Source organism: Trachurus trachurus, assembly GCF_905171665.1.
Source record: "Trachurus trachurus genome assembly, chromosome: 17".
Taxonomy (NCBI): Eukaryota; Metazoa; Chordata; class Actinopteri; order Carangiformes; family Carangidae; genus Trachurus; species Trachurus trachurus.
The window spans coordinates 7,637,501-7,654,643 of NC_139900.1; the positions used below are offsets into that span (position 1 = coordinate 7,637,501).

General features: G+C 42.4%; 1 protein-coding gene across 5 annotated transcripts in view; it reads left to right on the plus strand.

Annotated features, from left to right (window-relative positions):
* pard3ab (par-3 family cell polarity regulator alpha, b) overlaps positions 1-17,143 on the plus strand; it is a 296,671-nt gene that overhangs the window by 169,737 nt on the left and 109,791 nt on the right. For 2 of the 5 annotated variants that reach the window (XM_083990939.1, XM_083990941.1), the window contains exons 13-16: positions 746-793; positions 9,105-9,293; positions 10,812-10,982; positions 16,748-16,895. In XM_083990939.1, coding sequence (XP_083847065.1) covers positions 746-793; positions 9,105-9,293; positions 10,812-10,982; positions 16,748-16,895 — 556 coding nt within the window. The remainder of the gene's footprint in view (positions 1-745; positions 794-9,104; positions 9,294-10,811; positions 10,983-16,747; positions 16,896-17,143) is intronic. The other 3 variants (XM_083990940.1, XM_083990942.1, XM_083990943.1) reach the window with 3 other exon arrangements.

Genomic DNA, 17,143 nt, shown 5'->3' on the forward strand with positions numbered 1-17,143 from the left:
CACGAAGAAAATAGGTTTCAGCTGAGGTCGCACACAGGGCTTCGTGTGGCTTAATGGAAAACGCTTGATGTTTATTTCAATAATCGTTTCATTCCCTCTCACTACGGCGCACAGATTCAACACAGAAGCGCAATTAGTGGGGAAAAAACTAAACTGAATATTATATGTATTCAGCTTTAGTCTGCAGGTTTCGCCCGGTGCTCCAGCTGGAGGATTTTCGAGGTTGGCACGGCCTGACTCATCCTGAGAGAGAGAGAGAGAGAGGGGGAGCGGTGTCGAGGGTTAGGCGGCAGACAAAATGCAACAACTGAAGTGGAAAAAGCACTCACTTCTTGAAATCGCTCCAATGACCCAAAAATCACCCACGTTTTTCCAGCAGCCCACTAGAGGCTGTCATTAGTTGGGTGACACTCGACTTGTTGTGTTCGGCTTTTCGAGCATGTGGGTGGCTAATACTTTACTCAACTCCACATGTTTTTTAGGGAGGACCAAGCTTAAAAAAAAAAAAAAAGCTCATTTCTGCTCGATTCATTATAAACTCGGCTAACGTCGCTCGCTCGGGTTGCATTTGTGTTTCTCTATCTCTAACCCAATCGGCTGTGACTTTAACACAACCCCTGACTCTCCATGTTTGAACACTGGGTCCCTCATCACATCCCTGTATTGACTTGTTGTCAGTAGCTGCTCTCTATCTGAGGAGCCGTGGTGTGTCTCTAACTTGTTGACTCTTGACTGCTCCCTGCAGCATCCGAGGCAGCCGGTGATAGCCGGGAAACCCCATTGGCTGATTGAGGTAACTTGTTGCATGACGTCACCAGCTTGGGTCATTAATGCTGCATTGGGTGGGTGGGTGGGTGGCTGGGGGGGGGTGAGAAAAAGGCATCAGAGGCAAATGAGATAGTTTGGGTGGTTGCACAAAAAGACTGGGAGTCATTTAAGCAATTCATTGCTTTTCCAATGGTCTGTAAAAACAAAACACTCTGCTGGGTTTCCTCTGTCTCTTTCTCAACAGCTCGTATCCTCTCGCCTGTTCAATTTCCTTTGTGTTTCTCTTGTTTCTCTCTTTATTACTGCTCCATCTCTTTATTTCACTCCCTCCTTCCTCTCTTTATCTCCCCCCCACCCCTCCCCACCTCCTCTTTTGCACTCTCACACACACTTAAGACACACTTTAAGACGCAAATCCTCTTCCCTGCACCTGGCTCCTACAATAGAGCGCTGATCAAAGGCATCCGTCTTTACATGCCTGCCCTGATAGTTCTATAATGGACCCATAACGTGAACATTCGGCTCCATTGTTTACGCCATTAGTCACACAGGCTTATGGAAAATTACTGCAATGCTATATTGAAAAGCCATCAGCGGCGGCGGCGGTGCTGCAGCAGCACCGTGCCAAGATGCTATCTATCACACGCGCATGTTTCCCCCCCTTCCCTCAGCACACGGAGTTGTTACCAAGCAGCAATCTGTTCACGCGTCGCCGTGCACTGACGAGGGGCTTTTTCTTGATGCCATGATGTAGCACTGGAGCGGAGCAGAACATGTGTTGACTGTGTGCATGACGCTGCATAGATACTATATGACTGACAGGTTTTAAGATGGTGCTGTATGTGTGTGTGTGTGTGTGTCGAAAAATAGTCAGTGCATGATACATTTGGACTTTTTTATATGAGCTAATACAATAAAACTAACTTTGCAGCTCAGCAAAACACAATATGTTCAGTACACTACACATCATTGCTGTTGTAAAGTAAGCACACTGTGCATTTGGCCGCTGCATAACACACCAAAACTGATGAAGCAGTACAATGTAGCATCACAAAAAATCAATGCATTTGCATAGTTATCACATACGTAGTTAGTAAATCTTCCTCTGTGCTATATTTTATTTAAACATCTGTGCAGAGGCTCGGTTCATATGTGATGAATGGACTGTGTGGGCGCGGCAGTCGAGGTTTAAAACAAATGTACGTCAACAGTTTTCATCCATGACAGCAGCTCTATGGGGATTATTCTCACTCCCTTCAAATATACTATGTCACTTTACTGTTATGTCAATACAAAAACAAAGCAGTATTGACTGAAGTCATAATCAAAACACATCAGTGTATGAATGAAATGTAACAAAAGATCCATTTTGAAGGTTAGTATGGTATTGAAGGTATTATTCCAGTCTTCTATTAATCTGCACTGTTGATTTAGTTGCACTGCATCAATGCTACATTATATTATAGTATTCCTGCCTCTATACGCCACATTTCAGTCGGCAATATTGAACTTTTTACTGCTGTTGCCCGTTACTTTGCAGATTCATGTTTACATATGAATAGTATTATAAAGCAATAAAATTTGACGTTACAATCAAACACTCGAGTAGTTAAAATGCGCCACGTCAACCAGCTCCATCATTAGAATGCTCTGGGAATAAAAGCAGAATTATACTAATATGCTTTGGGTGCATTAGAGCGTGTAGACTTTTTAACACAACAGGGAATCGTCTTTGAAGTTGCATAACTTTTGCATCATTGTTAGTGCAGCAGGAGAAAAGCCGCAGTGATTAATAGCTGCAGCTCCGTGGCGGCGTGGGCTCTTCGCTGTTTCCGTGTTCGGCATAGCGGCCTGTTGATGACACGTACGAGTCAATCAGAGAGGGAGCGGCCTCTCCGGCTTAATTAAAGTGATGTTTCAAGCCGCCACCTGGCCCATATACACACACACACACACACATTACAGCATACTTCACACACATACTCACGGTATACGATTACATAGGCTATACCCAGGCTTTTACCCATAGTGGGCTTAAAAAAACACACATACACACGAGCCATATGGCGATCTTCACACAAGCGCATACACATGCACACACACACACACATATAGCGCCTCAGATGTACTTGCACCATTACTACGTTCACACATAAGCATGCTCACACATACGTGGAGTGACTGGGAGCAGCTGCTGCTGTAATTGCTGGAGGTTGGATGAGGTTATAAATGGTTTCCAGTGGCTTGTGGAGCCGTAAAGAGCGAGTCACATTGTGTTTGACTGTCCGATAGGGAACTAGAGAGAGAGAGAGAGAGGGCTTGAAGGGGACAGCTGACTGTGTGTGTGTGTGTGTGTGTGTATCAGTCATGTCTTTGCCTACATGCAGTATCCCCCTATGTGTTGGCAGATGAAGTGGTGTATGCAGGCGTATGCATGCACAGTACCTAAGGATGACATTTGCAGAGAGCACGCACACACACACACACACACACACCGCTTTGTGCATTTGCATTGACACATATCCACCTATAGACACACACAGACCTGCTTTATCTCTCTAACACACACACACACACACACACACCTGCCTCTTCCTCCGTGCTGTGCCAGTCTCGGCTCCGTCGATCGCACAGGTATTTGATATTCATGGTCTATCAGCATGAAGCTACAGCGAGACGCGTCGGAGAGATGGAGGGGAGGGGAGGACAGGTGAGGGTGAGGGAGAGAGGGAGAGAGGGAGGGGGAGAGGGGGGTTAGACATGAATAGAAGAAAAGAAGCAAAGGAAATAAAGGAGGACAGCAGGCAAGATGAGGAGGAGGAAGAGAGTGGTGGGAAGACGAAGAAGACGAAGAAGAGCAGAGAGCATCGAGTTTTTTTTGGTCTCATTTGTATATTTTTATCTTTTATTGTAGCACAGGTGTGAGTAGGTGTGTCCACACACTTTTGGCCGTTTGGTGTAGATGGCACAGGTACAGTAGGTATGAAGAGGAGGAGGAGGAGGAGGAGGGATGGAGAGAGAGTGAGAGTATGAATAAGAGGAGATAGATTGTGCTACAGTAGGCAGCCAACAATGCTCTCCACGCCTGACTTCCCTTCGCCAATTACACCCTTCACTGCCTCCTCCTCACCTCTCTCCACCTCCTCCATCTCTTTCTTTGCTTTTTTTCACTTCCCTTCCTCTCTCTCTCTCTCTCTCTCTTTCAATCTAACCAACTTTCCCAGATGTCATCAAATCAACAAGTCTGTTCTGGCCAAAGTTGAGCTTATACCGTCGACCCGCGAATTGTCTTAGCAGTGGAGAGGAAGAAGAGGAAGGAAGTGGAAAAGACTACAGGGTTTAATTGTACTTAAAGGGATAGTTCAATATTTTGGCAAATTGGCTCATTGCCATAATCCCTATAGTCATAGCAGTAGGTTTGTTACCTTTAATTGTCGGTGCAAGCTATTTTTAGAACGGCGGAGCAGAGCCGTGAGCTGCTAAGAGCTACGCTACGGAGGCTCATGGGATTTCTTGGTTTCCCTCATCAAATACACAATCCAGCAACTCCACAATGCTCTGGTGGACAAGTTGTGACCTGCACATTCACCACGCTATGAGATAATAACACAACGTTACCAGACTGAGTTGTTGTAGAGGTAAATTCATGCAAAACCGCTGATGCACGTTGCCTTCAGGGACAGTTTTTCATCAAGCAGTCTCTGTATTTCCCTCTAAAACAACTCTGTCTGGTAACGTTGTGTTATTATCTCATAGCGTGGTGAATGTGCAGGTCCCAACTTGTCCACCAGAGCGTTGTGGAGTTGTTGGATTGTGTATTTGATGAGTTTGATGAGAGAAACCAAGAAATCCCATTAGCCTCCGTAGCGTAGCTCTGAGCAGCTCACGGCTCTGCTCCGCCGTTCTAAAAATAGCTTGCACCGACAATTAAAGGTAATGAACCTACTGCTATGACTATAGGGATTATGGCAATGGGCCAATTTGCCAAAATGTTGAACTATCCCTTTAAATGCTAGGGATTGGGGCTCAGAAAGAGGCAAATGATGGAGAGAGAGAGAGGGAAAGAGGAGCAGGGAAAAGTGATAGAGTGTTTACTCTGTCAACAGCAAAACACAAGGCCGGCGTTCAGAGATTTATCTGCACTGATGTTTTCAAAATCTCTGTTTTCAGGCAACACAAACAGAATATCGTTGCTCTTCATAAAACAGACAGACGCTCTTAGAAACAAAAGGGAAGAAGAAGAAAGGAAAAGCGAAGAGGAGACGGAGAGGTGGTGGAAAGCTAGAGAGGGAAAATGAAGGTTATAGCGAGAGGAGGTTGCAGAGGGGGGTGGGGGGAAAGAAAATGAGCAGAGGGAGATGTTTTTAAGGAAAAAAAGTGTAAGAAAGTGGAGAGCAGTATAAAAAGACAGGTGAAAAAAAAGGTGGAGGGGGAAGAAGATGGAGAGAGGGGAGAGCGAGAGATACAGACGTACAGTGGGAGAGAGGTTGGCGGCGTCTGTCTCCTTTTGTGTTCCACATGGATTCATCTCTCTCTCCGCCTGCCTTTCATTCACACCCGCGCGCTCGCTCACTCTGTCATTGTCATGCTCGCACTCTCTCCTCCTTTTTTTACCCTTTTTCTCCGCGGCTCCTCGCCTTTTCACCCTCGCTCTATTTGTCTCTGTCCCTCCTCCCCAGCCCATCACTCCTCTGCCTCCCCTCACCTTCACTCAACTCGGCTCACTTTGTGTTTTCTTTACTCCCGTTCTCTCCTTCTTTCTTTCTTTCCTTTTTTAAATTCCTCCCTCATTATTCAAGTCTTTGAAAACATCTGGAAATGTCTTAAATAAGCCAAATGTTTGACTATATCTCATTTAGATTTTTATCACCATTTTTGCTTTAGTTCACGTTTCTTTATTTAAACAAAATACTTATTTTCTAGTACAGGCCTAGCATTAGCTACATTATCTAGGCTATTAAAAAATAAATGGTATCAAATAAATAATAGGACTAGTCTCTAACAGACAATGACAAACCCCCCATTACATTACATTACATTACAGGAATAAAGATAAGATAAAGTATAATCCTACATATACAACTATAATGAATGGGCTATAGGCCTAGGAAGATATGTCCTGGGTCAATAATAGGCTGAATGAGAAGAATAGAATGTGTAGCCTGAAGAGTAGCCTACACTGTCATGTTATTTGTGTAAGTAAATAGTAAATGAATGGGATAAAATCATGGCAGACCTAATTTAACTAACCTAATTGCTAATTGTTTGGGTTTTCACAGAGTAGCAAGAAGCTGCTCCACAGTTCCTTTAACTTTTAATAGGAATATAATAGTGATTTGATTTGATTGAAAATTATACAGTGAAACTTTAGCACTAAAGCTAGCTTTATGTTTGCAGTTGCACATCCAACACTCAGAGCTTTTCATGTGACATGCATAAAAACATTGTGTTTAGTGGTTTTCCTAATTTTTCCTAAGACTGATGTTCACTATCTGCTAAATGTCTGTGATGCTCAAAAACAACAGACAAGGGCCAGTAGCTTTGGCTAGCTAGATTAGCTGGATTTAGCTGAGTGTAAACTATTATTTTTATAGGCTACTTACAAAAAAATTGTGTTTATAGACAGTGCAATTGAAACTAACTCTGATATTTTACTGAGTGAAAATGAAACTCATTCAAATGATGATTTGTCTGCTTTATTATTGACACTATTCATCGTTAATGGTCATATTTTTACCCCTCAGAGGACAAATCTGTTTTATTTTTGAGTCTTAACAAGTATTTCCTGTTTCCTTATTTTCTTAGTCGAGCCATTGTACATTTAAGAGGATTAAGTTGTCACTGATTACCCTTAAATTTAATTCAGACAAGATTGAATTTGACTTTAAGTCCCAAAATAATGAAACCCCTGTTGTCTTAAAGTGTTATTATTCCTCAGCACTTTCCACAAATTCGTTGCTAATATCCAATTTCTCCTTCTTTGTTTTTAATTATGTAGAATATAGGCTATTCCAGGTAGCCTAGTATTTATTTGTCTTTCCGAGACATGCACACCACCCTGACAGCTCATCATCCCTGCCTGTCCTTTCTTTATCATCCTCTTTCCTTCCCTCTGTGCCCTCCCTTTCCTTCTTACCCCGTACATCCTTGTTTTACCCTCCTCCTCTTCCTCCTCCTCTCCCTCCATCCCTCTTTCTCCCTTCTCCGTTCCACCCAGAGCAATTCCATCTCTCTCCCAGCAAACAAAGGGAGCTAATGACATGCTGACACCGAGCCCGATGATTGAATTCATTAGGCGTGCACAATAATTGCCAGGCGCGAGCGTGCACGCACCCATCTATTCATAGGACAGCTGTCAAATAACAAGCACGAGAGAATAGCTTTTTATTGTTCGGCTTGGAAGAGAGAGGGAGAATGAATACAGAGAAAAGAGTGAGAGAAGCACCTGTTGTGGAGGGGAGGAGAGAGACAGAGGAGAGAGAAAGAGAGAGCACTCAACATGTCAATTAGGCTGCTGTGTTCGTGTAGTGTTGCCGGGAAGTTTACTGCCAGTTTGACGCACTTGGTATCACAAGCCAGGTGCATGATGTGTTGAATTTGTCCTTTAGGTAAAGTGCACTCCTCCTGTTCTTTAAATGAAGGTCTAAAGATTGGAATCAGCTTTTATTTTGAAGGCTGAAATGGGTTCATTGCTTCCAAAACATCTGTAAGTTTAGGTCAGGTGTGCGATAAGCAGGTGATATTCAAAATGTGATATCTCAATATAGTCTTGCCCAAAAATATCACAATATATGGTGTTATTGGAATTGTATATGTTTGTTGTAGTTTGTTTGATAATGCGTAATATATTTTATGTGGTAATTATATGTCTTAATGATAGCCTACATAATTACATTATTGTCTTTTATGTTTCAGGGTTTTTTCTTTTCTTTTTATAATAATCTAGTATTGTAGTTCATGCTTCATGTTTAAGTGATGCTGGTTCTAAACAGCAAAGTTAAGGTTGGCAAAGGAGTGGGAAAGAAGAAAGAAAGAAGCATGATGAAACGTGATGAAAAATGTTGCACATGCTGGATAACATCATGATATTCAATACTATTTAATATTGTCTTGTAGGTTTGGTTTGTGTTTTATTGAAGAATTAGAGGATTATAGTCCAAAATCCGGCAGCAGACATTAACACAATTGATCATTTATGGATATTTCTGTGTAAATGTGACATTTCAAAGGCTTTAAATTTAAAAACCAAGTGTACCATGAAGCCACAGGTTTAAGGTTAGAGGTAAACACACAGAAGTGTTTATAACCAGGAATCCTTTTTGTTGATTGTCGTGATTTTCATATAGTTGAAGTTTGTACGACTCCATCGTTAATGCGTTCATTCATTGTGATGCGTTGGAGCAGAAACAGGATGCCGTTGTGTTATTTCCCAGCAGTGGAGCTGTGCTGCTGAACTTGAAATTCCTCTCATGTTGCAAACAGGACTTCAGTGTAGCTGCAGACGCTCAGAAGTTTGGATAAAAAGTGGCCTGGGGCTGCTGTGCATCAGAGGCAAACAACACACAACTACCTCTGTTTCATATGTAAATCAGGAGCTTCACATATTAATGAATCACTTTTGATCTTCATAGTCTCAGTCTTCCTCTTCCCGCCTCATTGTGACTGTGTGCCAGTGCTGATTCAGCCCTCCTCATTCTTCAGCACAGAAAACCAAAGACAACAACAGCAACAACAATAACAACACAACACATCCACAGTCTGATAACATCCCTCTCTAACCCAGAGATGACTCTTTCCTACGGGGTTTAAACAACCACATGCTTCTGTGTTAACGAACCTGAGCATTGTGTCTTGATTATACAACTATATCTCCCCACCTGCTTTTACTAAGTACCTGATTTAACACTTAGGAGCTCTGCTCTGTTTAACACTAATATATCTGATGCAGCTAATGAGCTTGTGCACTTGATTTACCTCCCCACTATCTGCCCTGCTGCAATTTATGTGCCAGCACTTTTCATTAACTTCAAGCAGCCAAATGAATGTCCATTTAACTTTGGCCCTTGGGCTAACCCTCAGGAACACGGTGAGAGCTGTGCAGGGCTGACGGGGGGAGGGGGGGTTGTGTTACTGCTTAAAGCTGGAATAATGCATGAATGTTTTTCTATAATTAATAATTAATTATCTTATGAGCAATTAACCGTACGTAATGTACATGACCCCAAGATATGAAGTTTTTGTTATTGCTCATTGGGTAAGGGGGTCATTTTTAGGACGGTGTGTGTGTTTTGTTTTTTTTATATTATGAACCCATCTCTTTGTTGTTTCTCTCAAAGAAGACAGAGGAGGATGAACTGGTCCTGACTCCAGATGGCACACGCGAGTTCTTGACCTTCGAGATCCCCCTCAGTGACTCGGGTTCAGCGGGTTTGGGCGTCAGCGTCAAAGGCAACCGCTCCAAGGAGAACCACGCCGACCTGGGCATCTTCGTCAAATCCATCATCAACGGAGGGGCGGCATGCAAGGTGAGATAGATGAAGACCCTACGATGTGATGTGGTGTGGTGGAAGTATGAATGAATGAATGAATGAATTTATTTATTTCGGTATATCAAGTTTATATAACCGAAAGGGTGTAGGTTGAAGCCAAACCTTATATACCCCTACCCCTTTTACCTTAAAAAAAAAATATATATATATATATATATATATATACGCATTAATACAATAGGATCAGATCATAGACATTTGAAATTAATCAGTACACTTACATTTCTGATAACAACAAAATAAAGAATTGTACACAGCGCATAACCTAAAATTGTACAAAATCATTGAACTTAATTTTCCATACTGTAACGAGAAATTATGATGTTCTTATAAAGTTTTTTTTTTTCTCCAGATGTTAACCCCTCTAACAGAAAGACAGTGATTTTTTTACAGTAGTTCGAGTCTTTGGTTTCTCAAATAATAGTGGTCTTCTCAGGTTATAACCGGAATCCTTCATTTTAAACAGATTCTGGATATCTTGAGGAAGAAGTTTATTTTTTGCTTTGTACATGGTTTGTATTGTAATGTAATCAACTAAGTCCCTGAATTTCAAAATGTTCAGGTGACTAAATAGTGAGTTGGTTGGCTCACGGAAAGGTTTATTACTGATGGTTCTTATAGCCTTTTTTTGCAATAAAAAATAGAATTTGTATTTGTTCTGTATGTGTTTCCCCAGACCTCAATGCAATATGTCATACAAGGGGCAATTAATGAATAATATAATGTGAATAGTGATTGTTGAGAGAGGAAAGCTTTATGAAGAATTGCAATGGATTTTGACATTTTGGATTTGACATAATTTATGTGTGATTTCCAATTTAATTTATCATCAAGAAAGGTTCCAAATGTAGCATCCGTTCTTCTAAGAGAGGTTTTTTCCTAATTTATTTGGATCACCAGCGCCTCAGTGAAGACTGTTTGGGCGCCTAGGCCTGATCCTTGGGGAGTGGCGCCGCTGACTTTCCTCGTAGAATAAATTGAATGTATTTGTATGCATTTCGTCGTCTTCTGACACTTCACGTTAGACAGTCTGTGCAGTCGCTTGATGAGTTTTGAATTTTAAACATGAATTTTTACAAATGTCAGGGCTTAACAAGCAGCTGAAAGCCACGTTCCTGTGTGAACCTCCAGTGGTTTAACGTCGAACAGGGAAAGTGACTCAGCGGCTGTAAAGAAAAATAAAACTTCATCAGTGATAAGATCTATGAGCTCAAAGTGCCTTATTTTCTGCTGCAGTCAACCTCAATAGTCTTTCAACTTGTTTTCCATACAAAACAAGCTGGTGTTGACGGCTCATGATAATGGACTTCAAAGCTCACTCTGATAGAGATTAGATCACGGCTACAAACAGGAAACTCTGAGAGTGAAGCTATCAGACCATTAGAGGAGATCAAGCTTGTTATTAAGTTGGAGATATGACACAGCATGCATTGTACTGTTTTATGTGCTATTAGGAATTAAAAGATTGATTTGTTTTTTTTATGTTCCCAACAGGACGGGCGACTTCGAGTGAACGACCAGTTGATCGCCGTCAACGGGGAGTCGCTATTGGGCAAAACCAACCAAGACGCCATGGAGACGCTTCGCAAATCCATGTCAACAGAAGGCAACAAACGTGGGATGATCCAGCTGATCGTGGCCCGACGAGTGGCCAAAAGAAACGAGGTGAGGAAACAAATCAAACACACGTTCATTAACCACAGGAGTGTGTGTGATCAGATCAGTATTGCCATAAGCTGCTGTATATCCTCATATAAAACCCTGGTCTCCAATAATGGCAGAGGGCGTGGTCAGCACAGTACAGAGAAAGACCGGCCCCCAGATGCAGACAGATGAAAATACAAGAGTGGGTAAACCCCTGGTGTCTGTCGGTTAAAGGGATAGTTCAACATTTTGGCAAATTGTCCCATTTCCCATAATCCCTATAGTCATAGCAGTAGGTTTGTTACCTTTAATTGTCACGACTTGTCCACCAGAGCGTTGTGGAGTTGTTGGATTGTGTATTTGATGAGTTTGATGAGGGAAACCAAGAAATCCCATAATGAGCCTCCGTAGCGTAGCTCTGAGCAGCTCACGGCTCTGCTCCGCCGTTCTAAAAATAGCTTGCACCGACAATTAAAGGTAACGAACCTACTGCTAAAACTATTATTATGATTATGATTATGGCAATGGGCCAATTTGCCAAAAATGTTGAACTATCCCTACACAATGTACATTTCTGCTGCTTTAATTTAATGAAGCCAACAATATAATCACCCTATCCTTCATACCTTTGTCGTTATGGATTACTCATATAAGTATTAATGTCATACATCACTGCCGGTGTGTGTATGTCCAGCTTTTGTTGCTGTACTATCCCTGCAGATATTTCACAATAGTTAGGAAATTAGAAGTTTCTGTCCTTGTAAAATGTGGACAGAAACTTGGCTTTTAATTTGAAACAGTCATGTGTGATGCAGTAACTTTAACAGATGCATAAAAAAAGACCCAACCCCCATAACCAACACTTTCCCCTCTCCAGAAAGTACTTGTAGCTCTGCTCTCATATCGTGATAACAAACATCACAGATCCCGTTTTTTACAAAGAAGTCCATTAGAGCTGGTCACATCCAACCCCCAAGTTTAACCATATTCTGTGAGGCACTCAGAAATGAAAACAAATGCGGAGGAATATCAACACCATTACGGTTAGTACCCAAACTACTGTATCTGCTGGTTTTACCTAATGGACTCCATTGTGTAGCTTTGTCAACATCGTAAAAATAATCACCATGTTGTAGCCTGCTAATGTGTTTAGTACAGGGTCAGTGTGGAACTGTTATACAACATAAAGATTTAGTCTTTTCTTTACCATGACTCAGCACAAAACATTCAGATCTCATGAGTTTCACACATTCACACCTTCAGAGTTACACATTACAGCAGCAGCTCTGGAGCGTTGACTGTTGACCCCCCCAGCAGCAGCAGAGCAGGGTGGGTAACACTCGTTGTGCGTCGTGTCATCAGTTGTTATTGAGTCATGGGAGACTTTTGTTCACAGTTAACCTCTTAACATCCTCTGTTCTTTGACTTAAATCCTTACAAAAATCTAAATGTTTGTTGTTTTAAAATGAAAACCAGATTGTAGTTTTATCAAGAAGTGTTCTGTCCTAGTTGGACATAAAGGATGAGGCAGATCATCTCATCCCACCCCGTCTATTTTCAGTGCTGCCATAACATTTGATTTAATGCATCTGATCAAAACATCTTTGACCTTATTATGATCAAAAGTGGCTTCAATTAGAATCTCCATGTGTGTCTCCCTGCGAATAAATTGAACTCATCTGACACCGCGGTCCTAAATAAAGACACTTGCGTGCAGTTGTTGGCCACAACTTCAAAATGAGTTTCCAAAAAAAACCAAAACAAATCACCGGGAAATACCCTCATGAGCAGCAATGACTCGTTTCATGATATGAAAAGTTAGTAGTCAGGTGATGGTAGTTCACCAACCCCTCCCACACACACACACACACACACACACACACACACACAATCTCGCTCCCTTGAGGCAGTTGGAGAAAAAAAAAACATGGCTGTGAACGGAGCCACACAACTTTTTTCCGTCTCCTCAATGTCATGTTTTTACATTCTCCGTACACCTTGGCCTGTCGCCTGCTTGAAAGCTGAGGCTGAGTCAGTGTGCACCACCGCTGCATGTGTGTGTATGTGCGCGTGTTACAGTGCACATCTGCGTGCACGTGTACGCCTCTGGCATCGCCTGGCTTCCCCTGCTCTCCCTTTTCCAACCTGGTGTGTCAAAGTTTTGATTTCCCCTCGGCCCGTCTGGTAATTGAAAGCAGCGGCTAAGCCTGGAGCTGTGTTTTGTGTTTTGTGTGTCTGTGTGTGTGTGTGTGTGTGTGTGTGTGTGTATTTGCACGTATCTTTGTGTCGGCCACTGCGTTTTTGTGTGTATAAACATGTAGTTTGTGCTTTTGTGCATCCGGCTTATGCATGTATGCATTTATTTTCAAGGATCATGTGGTGTGTTGGTGTGCAAACAGATACCCTGTGTCTGTGTGTGTGTGTGTCTGTGTGTGTTGTGGACGTGTCAAGGCAGCGAGACTTCACAGAGAGCATGGTGGGTGAATAAAATTCGAGCGCTGGGAGTCTCGTCAATCTCTGCTTCACATGCAGAGCCGGAGGCATGGCCTGAGGCTGTCCAAGTGTCTGGCTATTTATAAGAAATAGTGTCCAAGGCACTCAGAGAGCAGGAAAACAACAATTTAATGCACTCAGCCTCAAAGAGATGGCTCAGAGCGGATCCACCACGTCCCCACAGAGACGCTATGGATTGTTCATATACCTCATAACCAGCTGTCCATCAAATATTAGTTAAAATCAAATTACTATAGGCTGCAAGCTGCGACTCATTTTGACATTTTCCTGACATATGGGATCAAATAATCCTGTATTTACTTTCCCCCCCCATGTCTCTGTCCCTTGACAACCGATCTCAAATCAATCTCAAATGTTTGCCTTTGCATAAATCACAAGCCCCCCCCCCCCCCCCCCCCCCCCTCCTCCCCTCCGTCCCCATAGAAACACAACGAAAACCCGGAGCAGCTGACTTCCTCATCACCGCTGGCACCTGATGGGATCGAGACCTTCCCCGAGCTCAATTATCCGCCTGAATATGCAATGAGCTGCGGCGTGATTTGTCGATGCGCCCGCTGTATGGCGAATCCCCCTCGGCTATTACTGAGCCCGTTTCACCCCGCGGCCCCCATCGGCCCCCATCGGCCGGGCCAGTTCATTAACTATCTCATTTAAAGTCAAGAGCAGCGGCATACCGGCAGTCGCAGCACCGTATGGCGACCTCGGAGATGAGTTCCGAGTTTGCAGTTGATTTTGTTGCAGCCCCTGTTGATGTAGTTAGTTCAGTTTGTCGATTCAAGTCGTTTCATTTGTCCAGTAAGTGGCTGGTTCAACAGAGACACAGTGGAGCTCTGATTATACGTGACTCTTTCAGATACAGTAAGACGTGTTCGTCTGATCAGAAGTTAAGTATTTTATCTGTAACAGTAGATACTTAACTCAAGTCCTTGAAAAGAAGCAGAGAATAGGTTTTTTTTTTTTTTAATGTTGGCTAAAGTAGGTCATCTGATGAAATTTATTTTAAAAACCGCAATTGAAAATAAAGACCTGATAAAGCAGAGGCAAGTTACACTAAAATATAATTTGTCTGTGCAGTAAAGTTAAAGTATACAACTTTATAGTCCCATGGAGAGAAACTTGTCTTGGGCGCCAGACCGCCAGACACTGCATGAGTCCATCACCGTAAGAAATACAATTATAATACACAGAACACAATCACACATCCATCACAGTTAGAAAACAGTTAAAAACCATCATAATGAGTAAGTAGAAGAACCCATGGCGAGTAGAGGGAATCATAAAGTGCTGTTGCTTTTGTCTCCGTTCAATAACTTAATGGATATGGGAATAAATTACTTTTTTGTACCCATTTAATTTGTTTCTATGTGTGCAGTAGGAAAATATATCAAGCATTAAACACAACACTAAAATGTTGCTTTAAGAGGAGTTTTAAAAGACACTATTGTTTTAATAGATAGACAGCAGTATAATACGGGGTAATAGATCTGATATATTTTGGAGTCAACCCATTTAATACAAGAGCACATAAAGTTAAAATTATCTCCACAGCCGACTACAACATTTAAACGCTGCTTGTGTGTAAATGATGAAGTTAGGTTTCACATTTCGACTCTTTGACCAACCTGAAACCCGCTTCATCGCACTTCACACTCGTGCCAGAATCCTAATGTTCACACTTTCACAGGTTTTTTTTTTTCTTCCTGCAAACTGACCTTGTTTGTTTACATCAGGATCCATTCTGCTCTGGTTATTACAGCACCTCAAGCATTTAGTGAGCTGAAAGGATCATTGGGCAAAGACCTTCTGCCAAAAATCGAATTCCCAGCCTGGCTAGTTATAGTCATTGATCGGGATCATTTGGCTGCAGCTATTGACCCGAGCGTGATGGTGTTATCGCTCGTTATGCGATGCCGGCGATGATGGTTATCTTTATGGCACGAGCTGTCACCACCCTCAGCAATAAATGCAGAAACCATAGCAAATCAATACAGTCAACGATCCAGTGGACAAGCAGCGACGGCCAAGACACACACACACACACACACACTTTCTCAGGCCGCAGATGTGTGTTTAGGGGTGACAGGGCCAGCCAATAGTCTATTTGTCCAGCAAACAAGAGAGTGTCATCACAGCTCCTCAGGGAAATGTCAAGATGCTAGCAGGCTAACGCTAGCCCGTTAACAGCCTGTGGCTAACGGCCTATTGGAAATCCATCCTCATTTATCACACTGCTAGCATTAGCATGGATAGTTGCCCCTGTTAGTCTACTTGCCAACAATGAGTACCCGGAAATGTTGAGTACCCCAAAGTTTTATGTTAGAAATAGATAGTATGGGTCCCAAGTATTCAGAAACTGCCGGATGCTAACTTATATATATTGGGCAATTAGCATAACAGGCATAATTAGCACAAATTAGCATAATTGCCTATATGGGCAATATTTCAACAAAATGGACTTGGCTGATCTGGGCAATATTGGAGTGGTTTTAGGGGTTATTGATGATGCTGAATCCATTTCTGACATTTTCAAAATTCAAAATGGCTGTCTAAACCGATGACCAGATTTTGAAATCCATCAAAATCGGCCCACTGGCGGTTAAAATCTGGTCACTTCCGGTTTAGACAGCCATGCCTATGCCTGTTATGCTAATTGCCCAATATATATAAGTTAGCATCCGGCAGTTTCTGAATACTTGGGACCCATACTATCTATTTCTAACATAAAACTTTGGGGTACTCAACATTTCCGGGTTCACAATGGGGCCCTATGGGCTGGCAAGTAGACTATGTGTGTGTCCATCCATTATTGTTTAGCAAATTTCTCCTCCTGCCTCATTGTCTGGCTTTTATTTAGCCTTGGTTGGATTCTCGCTCTTTTCCTCCCATGTTTGTGTGCAGATCTTGAATTTTTTATTTTATTTTATTCCACACTGTGCTCTAACTGTGAGAAGAGGTTCAGCACAATTGATTCAGGGCTTCCTACTCCAAACACAAGGGAGTATTTGTTCTGCGTCGCTACATGCCTTCTCAAAGTGCTGGCTGCCCAAACAGCCCGACTAGTGGAAACAGATGAAAGTTACAGCCGTTGCTAACGGTTGCTACAGCACATCCACCCAGAGCACACACACTCGCTACAGCAAAACCTACAAAGGTTAAAAAGCAAAATCACAATAGAAAACAAACCACAGGCTTGTTATTTTCTCGACTGAGGAAGGAGAAAAGATTGAGAAACTAATGATGTTTGTCCTAATTCCACCTCACTATCCAATCAGGAGACACCAAGTCCTCTGGGACCCCAGCAGACCATGAACACCTCTCTGGACGACCACGAGCGTCGGATCTCCCACTCCCTGTACGGTGGCCTGGAGGGGCTTGATGACAACCTGATGCCACGACAAGGCATGATGCCACGCACAATAGGTAAGAAAGACTGACGTATCTTTCTTTTTTTTAAAGCCTGAGTACCCGTCGATGTGCGGCCTGCGGTCTGTATCGGTCTGATGTGATGTTGTGTTGCTACAGTTGGTGTTGGACATCGTGAATATCAGTAAAGATTTAAATCTGTGCAGCGGAAAACAGGAAAAATAGGACAAGTCTCAGAACATTTTTACAACATTTCCCTTCTGTGTTTTCCTGGTGGATTCTATTATCTAACCCTGCCAGGTTTT